This window comes from Trematomus bernacchii, unplaced genomic scaffold (genome assembly GCF_902827165.1).
Source record: "Trematomus bernacchii unplaced genomic scaffold, fTreBer1.1, whole genome shotgun sequence".
In the NCBI taxonomy this organism is placed as follows: Eukaryota; Metazoa; Chordata; class Actinopteri; order Perciformes; family Nototheniidae; genus Trematomus; species Trematomus bernacchii.
This window is the reverse complement of record NW_022987662.1, coordinates 1088117-1111362: the sequence shown is the minus strand read 5'-3', so window position 1 is coordinate 1111362 and position 23246 is coordinate 1088117. Positions and strand designations below refer to the sequence as shown.

General features: G+C 39.5%; 1 protein-coding gene across 1 annotated transcript in view; it reads right to left on the bottom strand.

Annotated features, from left to right (window-relative positions):
- Positions 1-455: 455 nt before the first annotated feature.
- The window catches only part of scara5 (scavenger receptor class A, member 5 (putative)), a 72316-nt gene continuing 49525 nt past the window's right edge, over positions 456-23246 (bottom strand). Inside the window, exons 10-12 of the mRNA XM_034135446.1 lie at positions 20787-20852; positions 9900-10088; positions 456-3197 (exon numbers count right to left, since the gene is read on the bottom strand). Coding sequence (XP_033991337.1) covers positions 3064-3197; positions 9900-10088; positions 20787-20852 — 389 coding nt within the window. The 3' untranslated portion in view covers positions 456-3063. The remainder of the gene's footprint in view (positions 3198-9899; positions 10089-20786; positions 20853-23246) is intronic.

Genomic DNA, 23246 nt, shown 5'->3' with positions numbered 1-23246 from the left:
TAACTGAACTGGTCTCCATTATAAGACACTCAGACATGCATGCATTTGTATTTCTTTTAGGCTTTAATGTAATAGATGAATCCGCCAGCTGTTTGACCAATTAATAGATTCATTCAGTCTATATACATTGTGACAAAATTGTGAACAATTCCCATCACCTGTATGTCTCGTTTTGTTGGACCAATAGTCCAAAACAGTTGTTTTTTTAAATACTTGAAGATAGCAAGTCAAAAGCAGCAAATACTCACATCTGAGAAGCTTAAGATAATTTTGTTTGAACAATGTCTCAAGAGATTACTCAATAGGACTCAATTGATTTTATAATTGATGAATGGTGGCGTGTGGCGGAGTGGGTTGTGCATTGGTGTTCGGATCAGGTTCTAACCCCACTGCAGTCAGCATGTCGTTGTGTCCCTGAAGACACTTCACCCCAAATTGCTCCTGTGGGGATTGTCCACAGTATTGAGTATGTAAGTCGCTTTGGATAAAAGCGTCTAACAAGTAACATGTAATGTAATGATAAATCAACTAATCGTTTTTGCACTAATTTGTATTCAAATCAGTGCAATCATAATACAAAAGGTACAACTAGGATATATAGGCAGTCAACACTTTGAGACATCATGAAAATACTTTACATACTGTATTATAGCTGATTTTGGTTAGTAGAAGCCATTGTGTGCTTTGCAATACACTTTTGAAATCCCCCAATTCCCCTTCGAGTTGCTAAAGCGTCTTCTGAGACACATTACATCTATTAAGTCTGGTTTCTCACCTCATTTTCCCTTTTCCCCAGACGCCCTCTCCCTCTTTTCCCTCTTCAATTTGTCTTTCTTTTGCGGTATAGTCATGCTGAAAAACAGAAACCCCCGACAAACAGCGAGGCACTTGAGCATGAGGTAGAGAAAGTATGATTTCTGGCTTCAGCCACCTCAAAAAAGTCACATCCAAAATTGTTTCCTTCCCTCATATGGACACAACCTCTTAAATGGACATCATGTGCACGGATTCAATTTCATAAAAAGAAAGTGGGCCAGACAACTCTTGATTTATTTAAACTAGGAGAGCTTACACAGACAGATTTCTCTACAAACTATAGGAGCGGAGGGAATTCAACTACAGCCCTGTGAGTTTTGCCAAATTTTGAGGTGCACTAAAAAATGTTCCCCCCTTCAAATATAAAACATGACTCAAGTTACTGAAACGATGCTTGGGATGTGTACCAGCCTTAAAGATGAATCCTTTCAGAGAGACATAAAAGCGTGTGTGTTACGGTTGGTTTAGTGTGTGTGTGTGCACATATACAGTACATATGCATTAATGCTGATACAACCCATCTTTTGGCAGTGAGCGCTGAAAGCTGTAAATCGTACGAGGCAGTCGTCCATGCACCCATCTGTTTATAATCAGCTGTTCTCTCGTCTTCATAATCGCTTCATCTGTCAACTGCTGTGACCTATAACACTTTCCAAAACCTTTGTTAGTTGCATTTTGTCTTCATGCTTGCAGAAATAAAACAATAGCACGCAATAAACACTGTTTTTCTGATTTGCAAGACAAAAGAAGTCTAGATATTGAGATTAAATCTGCACTTCAAAGCTGCGATAATTGTTTTGCCGCTTCAATTCTTCCTAAAATATATTCTATAAAGTTGTTCCAGCAATTACAACATCCAGAAAACAAAGACCAACATACATTTTGTACGTCTGATTGATGTAAATCCAATTGTTCATTCTCCTTTTAGCTCTATTCTGGTCTTCACCATGCGATCAGAAAAGGATCTGAATTGGTCTCGAGCTTCTAAAGGTTCCACTCAATTTACTAGCTATTCACTAAGTTTTTGGAGCCTTTCCATTTGTGCTGGAAAAGAAACAAAAAGTGGGTTAATAAGAGCTTTCATGACAAGAAAGGAAAGTCCTGTTCCAGACGGAAATAATGCTGGTGAGAGCAGAACACCAAAACAATAAGCTTGCAGATCTACTGATTTACTGTAGGTAATACTTCTGTGTATAACATGTACAAATATAGGTTAGAAAAGAGGTGCACTGTGGAGTATTTTACCACTACAGATGGAGCATTTTATTTTGGACAGTTTGAAACGCGAGGGTCGTGATTGGTCCGTCATTGGTCCATGATCGGCCCGAGATCGTAGTAACCCTAATGTTTTTACAAGTGGCGTCCGATTTGAGTTTGTTATTCTGATCGTCAGTTATTGGCGGTAATGCGCAAAAAATATAGCATTTTGCCAACAAAGCCAAGGAAGAAGAAGCCCGCTCCATAACAAACCTGGATGTTGACAAAGCATGATTAAAAAATGTCATACTTAACCTGCTTTGCAAAGGTTTTACGAAGAAGTAGAAAGGGTACACACAATGCATTTTTTGAGTAACACTCGATGTAAATGGTGGCTATTAAGCTTTGACCTGCAAACCATCAAAAGATTGCTTCCTAGGAAATGCTATATAATGAATAATAAGGCAACACTGTGTGTTTAGTATAGCTTGACAGCCATATAATACTGTGAAGAGTAGCTGCCTGTAAATGGAAAGTGAGTTTGTGATTGACTCTGTCCTGTCAGTTTCTTTATGTGCCGTTTCAACTCCTCCGAACCTTGGAGACGAATGAGGACTCGGGGGTGATGACGTTGTTGTTTTAGCTTCTAATCCACACTTGAAGTCAAAACATCAAACATGACCCCTGCGATCCTCTGGGGGCAGATAGACGCTGTTAAAGCTGACCTTTGGCCTTCATTGAAGACAGATATACTCTGTAATAAGTCTGATGAAGAGTCCTGTCATGCGATCGTCTCCAGCTCATACGGTCGCTGACAGTTTGAAAAGTTTAGCATTTTCTTTAGCCCTCAGTCCTGCTAAAACAATCCCATCATGAACTTCTAAATAAAATGTAGTTCAACGTAGAGGTGTGTCATTGTCTTTTGCACGTAAAACACTCTGCAAATGTGACACTCCGGGTAATGTTGTGCATCTTGGAGCTCCTTCAAAGTTTAAGGCACTTTTTTGGGGGGGGGGTCACTTTGCCTCTACAGAAGTGATCGTAAAGGTTTTAGACGGCACACGTCACTCCAGCATCCTCCACATGGCCGCAGTTGGTTTTTCCCCAGCCGGAAAACTTACACTGGTGGATGGTGTCTTCAGTCCCTGCACACGCAACGTCATCCATCCAGATCAGACCGGTACCTGCACGGAAAGGAAGAAATAATGTAAACATTGTCTACTAAATGTAGGAAGGAGTAGAAGAAGCATTCATAATTAAATACAATAAGGTAAGTAGGCGAAATATGAAATAATATGGATTAGAATAAAGTACATGAGCACAAAGGTGGAATGCAACTAATGGAAAGACATATTTTTCTTCATCATTAGAGCTATATCTTAAAACACATCTGGACTTCGCTACAATGCGGTCCAAGTTAACTTTTGTTTCTCTGATGGCTCGTTCGTGCATCACTTTCCCTCTACGTTCATGTCCACAGTTAAAATGATGCAACTGCAGCCAGTGTGATTACGCTGTATCTGATGAATGAGTCTCACAGGGATCATAAAGAAAGGCAGAATATTCCTCACATTATTACCAAGGTAAAAAAGAGTCAAGCCGTATTTTAATCACACGTGAAGAAGATTATGTGTCGGACACATCTGCATCTCAAAGCAGCTTGCTTTCTTCTTTTCGTCAAATGTTAAGTTGTAGTTACTGGGATTTGTTGCATAATTTCACACAAATTGTTATTCAGGTATTACTTTGCTCTGGCCCAAAAATGTTATGAATGAACACTTGAAAAGGATAGAGGTTTTAAAGGCAAGATGCAGACAAAAAGACCTCGTATATTAGTGTGTGAATATGAGTCTTCTGATTGAGACAGCAAGTTCTTCTCACAGAAATGTTGATCATACAATTTTGCATCTGCTCATAAAATACACAGCAGCTGGTTAGCAGAGCTTTTGGCGGCAGTGTGTGTTTTGCTATAAAACTTGAGTTCCTGTTTGTAAAACCAGGAATCACTGGAGGTTTTGAGAAAGTCCCTTCAGTTTTGCAACAGTTTTTATAGGATGGTAGTCAGCTGTGAGGGAATAACAGCGAGATCGAGTAACATTTGGTTGCACTCACGCGCTGATGATGCAGTTTAAGGACACATGACATAAAGCAGGGTTGTCCAACTCAATTTCATCGCGGGCCACATCAGCATTATGGTTGCACTCAAAGGGCCGGTTGTAACTTTAAGACTATATAAATATATGTATAATGTATTATATTACTATCTGATAGGGTAATAACTTCATAATTAAGAAGGGAAGTCTAGGGCAAATAATTGCAAGTCTCTTCAGTGAGAATGTCTCTCTCTCTCCTCCCTCTCTCTCTCATGTCAAAAAAAACAAGTGACATTTTGAAAAAAAAGTAACATTCTGAGATAAAAGGCATATTTGAGATGCATTGTGGGACATGTAGTTTATGGACATCGTGCTTCTGTAGATCGGCATGTAATCGTATAATAAACATATTATATTCTTTCAGAGCTCTTGCGGGGCCGCATAGAATGAAGTCACAGGCCGGATTTGGCCCCCGGGCCTTGAGTTTGACACCTCTGACTTAAAGGGTGTATGCGCTGAAGGTGAGAGGAGAGGCTGAGTCATCATCAGTGAGGCCCTGAAGGCAACATCTGGAGGCGTGTTAATGTCATCTCTGCTGCCCTTAAATCATAACAGTGTATCACTCAAGAACAAGGAGGTGTCAGAGAGGAACAGACTGCTTGACTGATTGAAAATAGGAATAAACAACATAACAATCATCTTGTTGGTGAAGTCATGGATGAGGAGTAAATCAAAATTGAAAAAAACAGTATAATGAAAAGCAGAGGAGCTTCAGGCCAGCTGGTGAATGTTGCCAAAACGTAATATTTTTAAATAACTCTTAATCTTATTTCCTATTATAACTGGCAAAAAGATCAAGGCACTGTCAAAATCAAAACAACTGAAAAGTGAGTTATCGCCTCACGAGGACCATCTGAAAAATCTTGCTGTTGGTGATTTGTAGAACCGGACTTTTCAGCCCATTCTTTTTATTATTTACGAGTCAATCGCCTTAATTTATATCTGACTTTATTACCTAACGAGGAATAACAAAACTTATATCATGAGGTCGTAAAGTTGGTTACCGATGGCGAAAGGAATCCAAGATAAATGTTGGTGCTTCTCATGTTACAGTTAGAACAAGCTATGTGTCACAGGTGATGAATGCAAGATTTGAAAATGTATTTTATGTTGAATATCTTTAAACGATACAAGGGAAGTACATCATATATCTATTTAGGATAAATATATCATACGGAAGAGGATTAGGGACATGTGACATTTTTTGGGAGATCTGACCAAAAGTGAAATCTTATGCTGCGTTCATACCGGACGCGATGCGATGTTTGGGGGCGCGATTACATGTAAAGTCAATGCAGAGACGCGGACAGACGCGAATTCGCTCCGACGGCGAGCATGAAGCGGTTGATGGGAATGTCGCGATGCAATTGAGGCGAGTGGAGGGGGCCGCGACAACCGCTCGGGTTCAATTTTTTCAATTTGAGCGTCAAATTCCCGTGACGCGATCTCGCAGTAGCCAATCAGCAGTGAGGATCTCAGCCTGCTGTCACTGACGTAGAACCACAAAACCAAAACATCAGTCGTTAGCTATTAGCTGTTAGCACTCAGAGCTTACAGCTCCTCATATCTGTTCAGAAACTAGACAAAAGTTAAACAAGTACAAACCACAGACTGTCTGTGTCATGGCGAATACAGTCGCTGCTTTATTTATGTCTGTATAGGCCGTTGTTGTGAGTGTGGACGGTCGGAGCATATACAACGTTAGCTTAGCCAATCTCCATTTAGAAAACACGCATTTTAAAAGGTTTTTCGCCTGCCTTCTGTCTGCAGACTTGACAAAGCATTAATTCATGGTTTTTACTAACCGGTATCAGTATGTTGTTACTTCGGCATCATTTAGAAACGTGTATTACAATTAAATCACGGTCAAATATGTTCATTTTGTTGTAGTTGTAGCCCCCGAGCCAGCGCGTCTTGTTTGAATGATGCGAGTAAACACAGCTGAAAGCCAGGGTGAAATTCGAGCGTTTAGACTTTAGAGCGATGCGATAAGAGCGATTAGAGTGAATGCTGCGTCCGGTGTGAACGCAGCATTAGTTTCAAGTGGGAATTCTGAAGAAAAAAAGGCGGAATTCAAAAAATAATAATATCCGAACTCCGACTTTTTTCTCAGAATTCCAATTTTAATCTGAACATTCAGACTTTTTTCTTAGAATTGAGATGTTTTTTCTCAAAATTCTGAGTTAAATCGTGGAGTTCTGACTTTAATCTCGGAATTTCGATTTCCTTTTCTGAATTTTAACTTAAAAGTCAGGAATCAAAAATAAAATGTACTTTTGGTCGGATGTTCAAATGTCCACATGTGGCCCTAATCCTCTTCCGTATAAATCTCATCACACTCTGAGTTAAGCTATACCACGTATTGAAATTGCTTCCTGTTACAATCCGGCATAACACTTCCTTTAAGTTGTGACAATTCATTAAAGTTTGAACCTATGGAAAATGTATTACAGCAAACCAAAACACTGACGCTCTGGTGCCACATGGATAATCAAATCCCAACCCAGATTTGATTATCCATGTTTTTGTGTTTGAATGATTTATTGTATGAAATATGTTTTCAAAAATGAAATGACTAAGATTTTGGAAACTGGTTTGTTTTTCAGTCCTGGCCCCGTCCAGTGCCAACCTCGCCTGTATTTTTAACCACATCGGGGATGTATTAGAGCAACTAGAGTTTCAAATATATGACGTTTTAAAGACTTCAAGTCATCAGTGGACACATAAACTCTCCACTGAAACCGATACTAATAAAATGCAAGATGACTTAGATCAACTGTATACATACGGCCAAAAACCCATGACAAAAATCTACTTCAAAATCCGACACATGGCACAGTGTATCGTTAGACCCTCAATTTGGATAAGAAATAGCTAAATAAACTTTAGTTGTGATTAAAAGGGAGAAAGGTGATGTCAATTATTTCAGTTGTCTACAAACAATGCAAATTGTGATAAAAACACTGCGTTTGAAGTCTCTTATCTGCATAAAATCAGCATCTCAGTCAGACCATGTGCTTCCAACATTCCTGGTTTACTTCACGACGTAAAACAACAAAAGGGAAACTGGCTGCAGATTCAAACATCTTCAAAGCAGCATGAAACAGCAGGCGCACGTGTCTCGGTGCAGTGTGCACACAGGATGGAGAGGAGGTATGCAGCGGGGGATTACACCAGCCCCAGCTGTTCTCTCAGGGTTTGCTTTAATGGACACGGACCTTTAAAACTGTTTACTCTGGATCTCAACACAACCTTTTACTGCTCTGTTTGCAGGCCGGCGGTGTTAGACCCAACTTATGAGACTTATCACAATTAAGTGTTGGATCACCAAAAAACACTGTGTGGGATTTAAAGGGAACACCCAGGGGTGGTTTAGAAAAGACTCACTCACTTTTACAGTGATTTACAAGATTAACAAGTGGTTTGAAAAGAGTGTGATGACAAAAACAACTTTGGTATCTAGAGAAATCAGTCAGTTCTGGATTGTGTTAAAGAATCCAACATCTGTGACGAACTCTCCTTTGGGTTGACGTCTCCTCACTGATTGTAAGGTCGGACAAACTCCATTTCCAGTCATGCGAGATAGAAATCATTGTTTACCGATGCAGAGAAAGATGATATGCTTCATACATGTTTACATTCTTTGAATTATTTTCTCATCCTTTACTGTAATTGTATTATTTTGGCTGAAGTTCCTTTCCTTTTACCCCATTAAAACTCTTTTGGGGAGGTTTTTTTCTGATAAGATTTGGGGGTCTACAGAGAGAGAGGGTATCGTATTCTGTGCAGATTGAAAAGACCCTTGAGGCAAAGTTGTGGTTTGATAAAATGTCTCGGATCAAGGAGACATAGTCAAACAGGAGGAGAAGCATTACCTCAAGCAAGTACATACAACAAATCATGATTACATGGTTAAGAGTCACACTTTAGGACAACAACTTTCAAAAACTTAGATCAGATCATGACTAAGGGGCGGGACATTTCTAAGCGATCACAACAGAGCCGGCCAGCTAACCAATCAGAGCAGAATGGGCTCTGGTTTCAGACAGAGGGTGAAAAGAGGTGCTGCAGCACAGAAAGTATATATGAGAAAAATAAAGAGCTTTTTGAACATGTAAACATGTCCAAGTAGAGAAACAAAATACTGATATGAACCTTGAAATTAGCATAGCAGGGCTCCTTTAAAAACAGTAACAGGTTGGTGACTCATGTGAAAAGATATATTTAAATTCCAGATTGTTTTAAATTGAATCCAGCAGTGATGTTAGTCACTGCTGTTATCTGGTGGTCGTCCCCTGAAACAAAGTTCTGTTTCCATCCAATTTTCCAGACTTGTTGGGAACAACTCTGCCTGGAAGGAGACTCTGAATGAAGTAAGGCTGACTTGGTGACTGAAATAAAGTGAGTGGAGAGAAAGAGAGATGGATCTGACCTCTGAGACTCTTTCTAAACGACATCTGGCTCACATGACTTTCCCCATAAAAGCTTCAAATGAATCCCTGCAGCATGGTAGGGCATTGTACGGGAAAGACGACTCAAAGGCAAAAACTGCAGGGTTAGTAAAAAATCAAACAACTTCCATCAGTTAAATTTAACTATCAGAAGTGGGCGGCTAACATTTACCGATTTCCTGTCATGATAGAGATGTTCTTTATTCCACAAACTGCACACTGACCCAAAAACAGTGAGTTTAAAGGGAGAGTACCTTCATATATATTATGGAAATACCATCTTTTCCTCCAAACGATAGGTAAAATGGTTTTAAAGGTAAAAGTTTTTGCACTTTGTTACTGTCTAACTGTCTGTATTTAAAATGTACCTGCATGCATGGAGCAATGCATCTATGCAGACATCTAAAATACATTTGGCTTAATGTAGTTTAAGTATCTTTTCTATATACTGAAGGTTTGTTCATTTATTATCTCCTTATTAATGATATATTTATTCGAAAAACATGCCAAAAATATAGATTTCTTATGGCCGTTGACAGTAATTTCTGATTTATTAAGTGGTTATTTTGACCTAAGTGATATGTGTAAGTTAAATTGTTAACTGATTCAGCTGTAGTGTCTCATTTCTGTCCCCTATTATACTGTTTTTCATCAATATATTATAGGTCTCAGATATATACAAAACATGTCTCTGAAGTGTTTGGCTCCAAACACCAAACAGATCATTGCAGCATCCCATAATCCCCTCTGTTTCAGCCCTGTTTCCAAAGTGCTGATTCTGTGTCTGTTACTTTAGATGAAAATAAGGAGCCCCTCCCCACGCCCCTCTGAGAGATATTTGGTTACAAAGAACTCAATGGTGCTCTAGGAGGAGATTCAGGTGATAAGGTGGGGGGGGGGGGTTACCTTGGTTGCTGATTGGCTAATGGTTACACAAGCCAAAAAATCGTTATGACATCATAAAGTGGCCAAAATCTGATCAGCTCATTTTCAGACAGGTTTTTATATAAATGGATCAGGACAAAAAGAGAGAGAATCTTTTTTCCTGAAACTTTCAGAATCTCTTCACACAGAGGGAGGGGACACATGTTGATGTAGAAAAGACATGAAGAAGAGGGGACACATGTTGATGTAGAAGATACATGAACAAGTGGATTTTGCATAATAGGTGATCTTTAAGTATTTTGAGCACATTATCACATGTTCAAATGTGTTCAAGTGTATGTGTGCGTGTGTGCGTGTGTGTGTGCGTGTGTGTGCGTGCGTGCGATCCCTCTCATACCCTGTCCGAAGCGTCCTGTCTTATGGACCTCTGCAGCTCCTCGGTATCTGAGCATCCGGCACACCACGTCTCCGTCCTTCTGGTCCCAGACGTCGTCACAGATCGTCCCCCAGCGACCCTCGTGGAAAACCTCCACGCGACCTTCATGAAGACCCGACCCGTTCACCAGCCGCACCAGCGTCTCCTCCACTGCAACACACACCATCTCACGTTAACATAATGATCTGTGTGTGTGTGTGTTAATGGGGAGGAATTTATACACATTTTTTTCTACTATTTATTGCATTGGCCGACTGTTTTCTAGGCATTTATTGGAGTCTACGTGCAATGAAATGTTTGAAGATAACAGCATCACGTCCCTTAGTTTGCAGAAAAACCGAGTCTTTGTTATTTATTCCAACACGACTGCAGTGAAAGAACACATGACTCTCTTTTATCCTTCGCTTGTTGGCATGACTTAACACTCACACTGAGCACATTATTTTCATGGTGAGTGTTTATGAGTTTAATGAAGGCCCGTAAATCAAACCAATTTGAAAACAAAAGAAGATGAATAGGTTCTTTTCAACATGATTCAAGACATTTATTTTTCCAAAAACCACAGAAAAAGGCTTCGAGTCAAAAAGAAAAAGAAAAAACATTATTTTTGAGAGAGGGAACCTTTTTAGTGAACACATGCTTTTACATTCTTTTTGCAAGAATGCAGGGTTGAAGTCCTGTCCAAAAGTCACTTTTCAGTGTTTGCTGAACATAATGACCGATAGTCTGGCAATAATCTCGTGTATTTGACAGCGTAGCGGTTGAAGGATTTTGAAATTCATAACTTCCTTTTTTAAAACTTCATGCATCTGTTAGCATTTATCCAGTGACCTTATTGGACAAACCCCAGTTAAGTCACTGCCTCACTGGTCCCTGAAATGAGACACAACTTGTTTTTTTCCCCCACTTTTCCTGCATTTCAACATTCAATACATCACTTTTTTTTTTTATAAACCTGGGTTCGGTGTTTACAGTCTTTAAAATAAGAATATCTGTATTGTCATCATGTTTAGGCACATAATAAAAGCACAGCAATGAGAAGGCACTGTTAGATTACATTAAATGAAATGTACTTAAAGGTGGGGTAGGTAAGTATATTCCATGGAATGCTCTTAACATCCCGATAGCAATGAATATCTTAAGTGCTTTGACAAAAAATCCATAAAAAAATGTCATCTGTGGAAGCCGTAGTACTGTAAAAAGCACGACCAATCATCTGAGCCGGCCCGGCTAAAATAACTGGATGGCCTACCTGCCTGTCAGCCTTCCATCTGTGCACAAACTTATCTCGTGCCCTCATTGGTCATGTGCGCGTTCGTGTGTGTTGGAGGTGGGGCTCTCTAAGGAAGTGGCAGATTTTTTCCGGTTGTGTATTTTCAAATTCTAGCGCACTCGAGCTGGTTTCTCCAAAATTACCTACCCCACCTTTAAACATTTGAATACCATTGAATACAAAAAAGTAACCGTAAAGAGGAAGGCGGTGAGATGACCTTTATCTACTCAGATTTCTCTCTGAAGCATGGAGAACTCTCATTTACAAGGAAAGGTGGAATTAATATTGCTAATATTGTTTGTCATACACGGTTTGATAGTGCCTGATTTTAACTCAGTAAATAAATTGGGGTATAAAATGTAAGACCTATTAAAATACAACAAGTGTTTAGTTTGAGCATGTTTGCTGGATTCAGGGTTTTAGTGCCACACCCAAGAACTTGTACTAAACAACTAAACTAAACAAGAACGTACTGAACCTACATTACAGTCACAATAAAGAGTGCAAATGTGTGTGTGTGTGTGTGTGTGTGTGTGTGTGTGTGTGTTTGTGTTTATGTTAGCAGAGGCTTGATGGATCCACATTATCTCGTATCCCTGAAAATATGCAGCAGCTGCTCGTATAATTTACTTGATTTAATACCTTTCAGAGTGCATAAAGAAAAACAGAAAGAGAGACACACACACACACACACACACACACACACACACACACACACACACACACACACACACAACACACACACACACACACACACACACACACACACACACACACACACACACACACACACACACACACACACACACACACACACACACACACACACACACACACACACACACACACACACACACACACACACACACACACACACACACACACACACACACACACACACACACACACACACACACACACACACACACACACACACACACACACACACACGTCGCTGACTGTTGACGCAGTGCAGGGGAGTGAAGCCAGACACATTATGTAGACAGGATATTGGTCTCATCAGACCATCATACATTTGAAGTGTGTCCTATGTTACTCTCATTAGAAAGACAAGCACTCTGCACTCACTGGCCCATCATAATGTAATAACTACAATAATATTATACTATCATATCTGCTGCACACAATTGTATCGTGTTCCTGCAGAAGAGCAGGAAATCCAAACCAGACATCAGAACCTCCTGGTGCTCCTTTTCCTAGACAATGTAAGGAGAGCAACAAGTGCTGAAAGTAGCACGTAGGTCTTCAGAAAGGAATGAGTAATTGAATACTCAATTACCTGAAACAGATGTTCAATTATTTGTTATACAAAACACTCCTTCCTTTGAAATTCATATGAAGTTGGGTAAAACCTGGAAGACTCTGCTGGCATGAGGATGAAGAGGTGTCGGTCATTAATACTTATTTAAACTATTACTGAAATGTGAAACTTTGCTTTTACATATCCTTCTTGTGCCATCAGAGAGAAATCTGCTCCAACAGCAGCAGAACAAATACATTTTCTGTACTTGATGCATAGTTCGCAATTTCGTTTAATGTCATTTTTGCATCTTATTTATGATTGGTGATGACATAATATGTACTGTACACCTTAATGTTGCATTTAGAGAAAATTCAGCTATTTTTTTTATATTTACATATGCAGTATTGACTGGTAGAAGGTGAATTTCATTTTGCATTATTAATCTGAGTCTTTCACTAAAGTTGTAAACACAATATTTCCCTTTGAGATGTGATGTAGTGAAGTAGAAAGTGTTAGAAAACAGATTTACTTGAAGCACAATTTTGAGATAACGCTAATTTACTGTACCTTAATTTAGCATTTGGAGAAAGTTCAGCTATTGTTTTAGTACATATTAGACTTAGAGTCTTTCACTAAAGTTGTTGAATAAATGTAGTGGAGTAAAAAATACATTATTTCCCTCTGAGAAAGTGGTAGATAATAGATTTACTTGAAGCACAATTTTGAGATAACGGTAATTGACTGTACTTAAGTAAATGTACCATTTACATTTCCACTGATGTTTCTGTAAGTGAAAAGTGATCTAACAATGTTATCAAACAAACCCTATCATCCATCTTATCACATGTATGGCCATATGTTTCACATCTTTGTAGTCTTAGTTAGCACATGTTTGAAACCCCTGGAGACAAGAATCACCACTTTTTTCACATCTCTCTCACTCCATTCATCTTTCACTCTCTGTGAAGTGCCTAAGGCTCCCCACTGTACAAATGAGAGACTCTGGGGAGAAGAGGAAGAGGAGGAGGAGGAGGAGGATGGAGGCAGCACATGTAGTCTTTAGAGATAATGAAAACCATACAAGCAAACTTCGCAGGACATTCATATCTCTGCAGAGAAGAGCTGGACTGCAACATATTGGAGATGTGCTCAATTATGTCAACCCGGCGGTGGGGAGCTTGATTTATTTTGCCGGAAACTCTGGTTTAAGCCTGGATGATGCATGACAAAGATATGTTGTAGCTGAAATGTTTTAAGATAAATTCAAGAGCACAAGTGTGAGGAATAGTTGTCCAGCTTACCACCTACAGCAGTAACACTGCCACCATTTTATAAGAGTATCTTTTTAGATGTTTTTTCTACCTGGATTGACAATGCAATATAGCCTTAGCCAGTTAGCGTAATGCTACATAGCCTATGTAGCCATCAAGACTCGTTTAATGTAACTTGAAGTTAGGGTGAAGCTAAGTCCATTAAAGAAATCATAACATTATGGAGCAGATCCCATCACCAGGCAGACACAGGCATTATGTTTCAGTTATATGAACCTTACAAGATAAGACTTTTCGTTTTCATTTCATATCTTTGCTTTTAAATTAGTGTTTTTAAATGCCATTTTATAATGTGTTTCTTAATGTCTTTCATTTTTGTAAAGCACTTTGAATTGCCTTGTGTTGAAAGGGGCTGTATAAATAAACGTGCCTTGCCTTAAATACAATACAAACTATAATCTTAGACAGGTAAATGTGCCTCTGTTAACTAAATATGTGTTATACCGGAGCAAAAGCTTAACAGGTGATGAAAACATTATCTGGTTTTCATTCACCTTCTATCAAAATATAAGAATATAAATGTAGCTGTTAAACCCCGTGGTAAAAAACAGTAAAAGGCTGAATTCAATCAATTACTTGGAACTTAAGTTTATGTACTTATTAAGTATAATTTGGTACGGTAGTCTGTGTGGGGGAAACTTCTGAAGCAATTGGAGACAGGACTCAAAGCGACACGATGGAGAGCTGGAGCTTTGATGTCAAACACCAAGACAAGTCACGGGCCACGTGGTCTGACCACATGGATGAGATGCCACAATCAAATCTGAAGCACCTTTCTCTCGTAGGACTTTTTTAACTAGTTTGCTTTGAGGGTAATCAACATTCTTCACTAGATAGACTAAACAGCTGGGGACACTGAATCACATTTGTTGTCGCTTATGGCTCGGGGTCATCTACAGCCCGAGAAGGATGTGTTCCAGGTGTCCCACAACGATGACTATCTCTGACCGACAGTTGCCCGGTCACAAACTGGCAACAACAACAACTTGCTAGGGCAGCCCCTCCTTAAGGGAGTTAACGGCTGCTCAAGGTTGTTCCTCTGCGTCAGAGGGCAAACGGTAAACATCTATGGAAATGATTCCCTGACAGTCTGTAGTGTCCTAGCTGAGGGTCATCGGTTCTATTCCCTATCAGACAAAAGGTCCTGGTTGTGCATGTGTGTATTTTGGGCCTATATGTGTGATGTAACGTAAATAACACCAGATTGAATAATATGTCATGATCCTGACTTTTTACAGCTTGTGCAAAACAATGCATGAGTTAGAAAAGTTGACAACCAAACCAAATTCTTCTGTGACTAATAATGCAGACGCTGAAAGATCCTGATGTCTTACTTATCTGTATATATATATATATTTTTAAGCTCATGTTCACGTTGGAACAGAGCATTTCACCATAAACTCACTAATTTGGACCACACTTGACATTTCATAACAAGCCTTCCTGTGCTTCAGATATAATGACTGTTATCGTCCAGGGGGAACCGGACGAGCGAGATCCAATAATTGTTGGTGGTCGTCCAGGAAGTTTTAGTCTGGGGATGTGAGGAGGGGTGGGGTGGATGTGAGGGGGGGTTACAGACTGTGGATACCTGAAGACGGCCAGTTCTAATGTGTATCTGGCAGGAACGCTCTGGACTGGACAGTTTGGCTGCGGGACAAAATGTAACCAGCTCCATGTGTTCAGAAAATGTCCTCCTCCAATCTCAGATGCTTTTGTCCTTCACATTGTGTCCTCGTTATGTCTCTTTGATGTTTTTTCTTCTTTCTGTTTAGTGCAATTTGTTTGCTTCTAATTTGAATTTCTTGGCCATGCACATTCATCATTTCATTTGGCGTACAATGCAAGATCAGTTTGAAGTCAGTTTGTGTGACTTTCATGTGGTCCTTTTTTTAACATTTTGATGCAATAGTTCAATAATTATGGAAATGTCCTAAGTTTGCCAAGTTAAAAATGTTTATAAATAGTGAATTGAAAAGTGTTGTCAGTCTGTTTTCTTCTAAGTCTTCCGCTGTGATACTTAATTTTCTTTTTCTAGATGGATTAAACTGCAGTATTTTTTTTACTGTTTTAATCCGCTATACTGTATTTCATTTTAGATTCTTTTAATGACGTGTTCTTCTATTTTACATGTATATTGTTCACTTATATCTGCATTTACTTGTGTGACTTGCACCATTGTCTTGCACTATTTTACCTATTTTTCTTCTTGCACTATATCAGCTTGTTTTTATGTCTTAGATGTATTGTATGTTGCATTGTTGGAGGATTTAACTACGCTGAGCTATTGTGTATTTGACAATTACGCTTTTAAAGATGCCCTATTATATCTTATGAAGCTCAGCGTAAGTTCAACTAGGAAGACCGTCTTTACTCTTCATTTACTATTCCCATGTAACTACTCTCTCTCCTCTCAATAAGTGACCGGGGGCGTCACTCTCCAGCTTAACCAATCACTTCGCTCTATTCCCAAGAGCCTATCATAGCTCTCTGCCAAACCTTTTAAGTCTGCTCCCCCCCCTCTGACAGCTGTCATTTCAGGTGACTCGACGCAACCCTCCTCCGCCCCTTTTCACCTCCCGTCCCTCTGAATCCAGGGTCAAGCTAAGCCCCTCCCCTTCAAACCGAACCCAACTATCCATTCACCACCACCAGTGTCTAGACCCCGGGGGGTTTCATCGGATCGGTTCTACCTTCCCGAATGATACTTCCTGCACAACGGGGCCTAATCGCCAAAATCACCATTACATTCATTTGTGTATCTCTGCAATAAATATGTATTCTTACATCAAAACCGTCTCTCCTGATTGAAATGGGTTTACCCTTTCCTGTAGTGTGTTCTATAGGTTTGTGTGCATGTAAATGGTCTGCAAAGGCTAAAATCCTTTGCAGACCATTCTTCTTCCCTTCTTCCCTTTCTTGCTGAGAACAAAGATTGATACCACTGCAATATCTGTTTGGTAAACACAGTTTAGCTAAGCATGAATACTGAAAGCTGGGGGAAACAGCCGTGTTCAATCCAACACAATCTTCATAACAATACCGCCAAAGAAAAGTGAATAAAATCATAAATACTGTAGGATAAAACTGTGTCTGACTCGGCAGAATAAAATTAAAAGAGAAAAGACAGACTCACCTCAATGCTTTATACTGTTCTCAGCACGAGTATTTCTGCATGTGTCTTTGTTTAACTGTGTTTGCGTGAAATTAGAAATGAATCAAATGTGATTAAACTACACTGGGAGACCGGAGTTGTTCTGTTCCAGCTAAAGGATAATTGAATCCAGCAAATCAAAAAGGAACATAAATAATGAAAACAGAGCATGTCTGGAGTATTTCAACACACGTGAGAGCTGAAGACTACAAAGTAAATGTATATTGATTCGGTTACTCTGTATTTACGTAGGGAAGCAGCACCAAGTCGAGCGTTGAGCTGAGCTTTACATGAACATAATAACAAGTTGTTTTTCATGAGTCAAAGCTGAAAACATTTAGATATTAGTATCCCTGTAGCTGCACAGGTTGACTGTAAAAACAACCTGTCAAACGTCAGACCCACAACAAAGTGGATCACCCCTCCTGTTGTCTTCGGGTCAAATCTGACCGATTTACTACTTTCATCAATCATAACTTTTTTGTTTTACATTCGATTGCATTAAGGCTTTATGATATCCTTCACAGTAGACATTTGAACATATCAAATTGCTGATCACCACTTTCATTGCATTTTGGATGATTTAGTCAACTTTGTAACACCCATGGTGTTCCCGGTCAAAAATGACCGCTATAAAGAAAAGGAATTAGTAACCATCCGGATCAGATCACACACACACACACACACACACACACACACACACACACACACACACACACACACACACACACACACACACACACACACACACACACACACACACACACACACACACACACACACACACACACACACACACACACCACACACACACACACACACACACACACACACACACACACACACACACACACACACACACACACACACACACACACACACACACACACACACACACACACACACACACACACACACTAGATGCGTTTCCCCCCCCGTATGTGCCCCATCCCCCCATGTGAATCACACCTGTCACACACAAACACACACAAACACACACAGAACAATTTGATACATTTCCCGCTCTTATGAGCCCATCCCCCCACATGGATCACACCTGGCACACGTAATACATATTCAGTGTCTATTCTTTGTATATTTACTGCAGTTTTTCATGTATACCAGTAGTCTGATACAATATTTACAGTTTGAAAGGGTGTTAAATGAAATTTGGTGATGATGAATGGTTTTTGTGTTAATGTAATAGCAGTTAAAACAGGACCGGTCAAATTTGACCGTGAACACCAAAGTAAGGGGGGGAAAACAAAGACAATAGGAGGGTTAAAAAGTGTGTGTGTGTGTGTGTGTGTGTGTGTGTGTGTGTGTGTGTGTGTGTGTGTGTGTGTGTGTGTGTGTGTGTGTGTGTGTTTGTGTGTGTGTGTGTGTGTGTGTGTGTGTGTGTATCACTTCCAATCTCTCTTGTAATATGTCAACTGTCAAGTGAAAATTACACAAAATGGCCTAAAAAATGAAAAATTGGGCGTTTAGTTACAAGCGAGGGAAAATGTCTTTGGGGAATTGTAATCGGCAAATTGCTGGACTTTAGCCTCGGCTAATGATAGACACATTTCTTGTCTTCAGCCTTAAAATCTACGCGGTCCAGTAGAGTTTATGATATTCTCAAACGTCTCTGTCCAAATCAGTGGAGGGGTCACAGCATTATTAATGGCTAAAGGATGTTATTTTGCTCTCACTTAAGGCACAATATGTAGCATGTTGACTATCTTCAACCTGGTGCTGGGTGTTAGCATACAAGAAAACAGCATTCAATCATGTTTTAAAGGGAAAACATATGACTATACAGACATATAGTATACTGGTACTGCATTTAAAGATATATGGAGACAAACTTTTAGGCCATCTGCCAAACATATACACACATCTTTATATTAATAGATAAAAATAAAATGTACAGAATAAAGCAGAATGCACTATAATAGCCTTAACTACTATTAAATAAACTATAAACATGGTGTGTGCAAAGTAGTTGAAGCTTTTTTAATCAAAATGTAAATGCAATGAGGTACAGTGTGATATGTGTGATTCAATATGTACAAATTGTGGGTTTTCAGAGTTAAAAAAGTGTGAAGCTTTGATATTTCTGCTGGCCAGAGATGAGGTGTTGTACAGAGTTCAAGCTGTGATTATTTAAGGCTATTTTGGTGACTTAAGAGATTTCATTATCATTTAAAAGAACATCAATCCAGGTAGAAGAAAACTATTCCCTCTGCTTCTATCAATCTCATAAATCACTTCAATCTGTGGTCCATTTGCGCTCTTTTTTTTAACACTGAAATACCGTTTTTGGCTTAAGAAGAAGTTGATCCCTTCAGTTAAATAAGGTCCCGTATGACAGGTTCATCTCGTGCTAACACCCAACATGTGTGCACTAACCCCCTTTTTTTACCCACAACACAAAGCTTCCGCGGTCTTCAGGTCACTCGTTCTGGTAAGTGATTATTTAGGTATGCATTGAATGCTTTGAAGCGTAACACGATCCGAGTCATGCATCAAAAGACAAATCAGCCACACGAGGTTTGTGACAAGAAAAGTGCACGACGCTGCCGAAATGAGATATTCCTGACAGCCGGCAGCATGTGGTCCCGGTCTTTCTTTCTCTGAAACCTCAAAGATCTCTCGTAAAGCAAGTGAGGAGAGAACCGATCTTTGACGGTTGCTTAACAGGCAGGAACACCATCAGGATGGTCGAGGGTTCAAAGCCTACTTGATGTGAACTTTACCCCATCGCTCATCACTTGGAGAACCAGCAAACTTACGTGATTATTAAAAAAATAATAATTGCGGTTTTGAGGGTCATTAATGGGTTTTTTTTCTACCTGAACCCAGTTCTTGGTGGTTTTGTACGAGGGTTCGGTTACCACCACAGGACATATTTATATAAATAATGGTTTTCAAGTTCTTTTGATGCCATGTGGTTCTTCATTATGTGTCGGAAACCGCGAGATTACGCAAAAGGAAAGCAGATACTGATCATTTGAACTTCCTTTAAAGAGCTCTTTGTAAAACATATCAGGTGTAGTAGATGTTTGAGTCATCAGCTCATACTTTGATGGTCTTATACTGTATCACTCTTCGGCTAATATGCAATGATGTATCTGCTTTTATTACAGCCCTGTTTCTCTACTAGGACCGTGTGCCGTCAACAGGAGATTATTTTCATTATAATCGACCGTTTTATTTGGTTTTATTGTTTTTTTTTGGTATTTGCAGTCAAATAAAACATATCTAAGTTTAACCATACAATATGTAATTTTCTGCTGCTAGTTATCTCCTAATCAAAACAATAACAAAGACGCAGTTTTGTTTTTTCATGAAGTAAAGTGCAATTATTAAATGTTCATGTAATGATCAGGAGGTCGTTAACAGACTGAAAAGTGGAGCAAAAAACCTTTAGTTTATCAACGCCAGCGTGAAATCATAAACCTTTTTAATGTTGTTCATATTAAATGTTTTAATGGAAAACATGTATGGTGGGTGTAAAGAAATTGGATCATGAACTTACTACCAGACTAATTAGTGGTCCATTTTTAATGTAACATCATTTTTTCCAACTTGGTTTCCCCAAGGAAGTCTATAAAACATTTCAGTTCTGAATCCTTAAGCAGACCATGTTCAATTTACTGTTTTAAGACAGGATTACCTGACTCAGTTCTGGTCTGTTAGTGTGCCGTCATCCTACGAGCTTGAAGCAAAACACTAGTGAAGTAACTGAAGCAGAAGAAAACGCAATGCCCCAAAGAAAAAAACACAAATACGCCGTTTTAAAGGCAATAAAAAGCTGTTGAACATATATTTATTCTCTTACCTGTTTTATCTCCCCGGTCTCCTCGATCCCCTTTCTCCCCCCTGAACCCTCTCTCTCCTCTGTCACCTGAAGACAAAACAGAAAAACACATTCTGACTTTAGAGGAGCAGAAACACATTCTTCACCCTTTCCTGTAGTGTGTTTTTGTGCATGTCAATGGTCTGCAGAGGGTACAATCCCAAAGACCAATCACAACAGGCTCCTCACAAACTCATTAGACTTCTGCTTGCAAATGTTATTGAGTCATTACATTACATTACATTACATTTAGCTGACGCTTTTATCCAAAGCGACTTACAATAAGTGCATTCGACCAAGAAGATACAAACTTGAAGAAAACAGAATCATATAAGTACATCAGGTTTCATAGAACCAAAACATTTCAAGTGCTACTCAACTGGCTTTAGATAAGCCAGTGCTTAGTTAGTATATAAGTGCTTTGTTAGTCATTTTATTGCTCGAAGTGAAGTCGAAAGAGATGAGTTTTCAGTCTGTGCCGGAAGATGTGTAAGCTATCTGCTGTCCTGATGTCAATGGGGAGCTCATTCCACCATTTTGGAGCCAGGATAGCAAACAGACGTGTTTTTGCTGATGGGAACTTGGGTCCCCCTCGCAGTGCGGGTGCAGCGAGCCGTTTGGCTGATGCAGAGCGGAGTGCACGTGCTGGGGTGTATGGTTTAACCATGTCCTGGATGTAGGAAGGGCCAGATCCATTCACTGCATGGTACGCTAGTGGATTCTAGCAGTTACTGGAAGCCAGTGAAGCGAGCGGAGTCATGTTTAAATTGTACGTATAACACCTTGTTTTTTAATATTTAGTAGTTGCTTTTTTTCTAATATGTGTTGTTATTTGGCGTATCCAGAGCCAATATTAGATTAAATCTGTGTTTCTGATTTTCTATCTTCCTTATTGGTTTACGAATAAGTGTGTTAAGTTTATGTTTTATCTACTGTGTCCGACTGAATCAAACATAATCAAATAACCACTCAAACTTGTAATACATTACTGGAATATTGAAATAAAACACTCTTTTTGTTTCCTATTTAGAGAAAGCCTTTCCAACACCACTTGGCTTTACTGCATGCTTTTAGTAATTACTGTAATAATATCCCATTTGTAATGACAGAGTAACAATAGTAGACCTTTTCATCCGCTGAATGCCACACTCACCAAACACAGGGGGGCAAAACAATCTGAAATAACACAGAGCAGCAGCTCGAATATGTTAAGGCTTGGATTTCAAGCGCTTTCCTCTCACACCCACTTCCTCTTCTTTGTATATTTTCTTTGCACAAGCTTCTAAAAAAGTCCACCCTGTAATCTCGCCATGTGATATGGGCATAACATGTGAACAATTAGAGGACACCCAGCCTGTGTCCGGAGCTTAATATACCTCCGAAAGTCCTGGTTAAATGTTGTTTTTGTGTGAGGGCAATAGAAAGGAAGCAGTAAGAGAGAAAACTGAAGAATTTAATAAAGATTATTTGAAGGTAGCAGTGAAGAGGAATTTGTTTTTGGAAGATCTACAGTGTGGATGTTAAAAAAACGAAATGGAAGTAAAAAATCCCCTCATTTGTGGTTTCTGCAAAATGTACGACACCTCCCTTCAAACAGCAGCTTGGATACAACAGTTTGTTTTCATTTCAAAATAGGATATTTTCCAAAGTATGGGAATAACATTCGCAGCAGAAGACTGTTCCAGCGCCATTTGTTGCTAATTTCCAGCCATAAGGGTTGAAACCACAAGTCTGTTTTTGCCATGAAGCTATAAGAGGATCAGCTTTAAGTGGGCATTCATCCCACCTTTAATTTGACTATTTCTTTTCACGTTCAAGACCACAGAGGCAGCTGCCAGTGGAGGTGGCACTCGATGGGTTACTGTGTGTTCCTGCTGAGTATCTCACACCACACCCAGCTGTCAGTGTCACATCTTGACCACATCCTTAACAACTTAATAATACTGCAAGAAAAACACATTGGAGGGCTGCTGCTGAGCCACAGGACACAGCAGTGACATTTTATTAAAACTAATGCTGAATGCGTACTGTTTTAACTGCCTTAGCATCTGCTAGGATGGTACTTATTTTGTTTGGACTGAAATACTGGATGCATGGAGAGCTTTCATAGTCAAATGCTCGTGGCTGTGGCGGAGAAGTCGTGCACCAATTGGAGGGTCTGTTGTTCAATCCCAGCCCTTGCAGTCAACACATGGAAGTGGTGATGGATGTGTGTGAATGTTTATTTCTCTATTGTCTCAACATTGTCGAATAAATGCAAAAACACGCCCCAAAAAACAGTATTTTCACAAACAAACTGATATTGTCATAGTTTCCAGAGAAGACAAAACATTCCCTAATTTGTTGGTCCCTATTGTTCACAATGATGTTCCCTAAACGTCTCATATGCATGCTACTGCAGGAACGCCCCGTCTCGTTCCTGATCCCCAGACGCTCAATTTA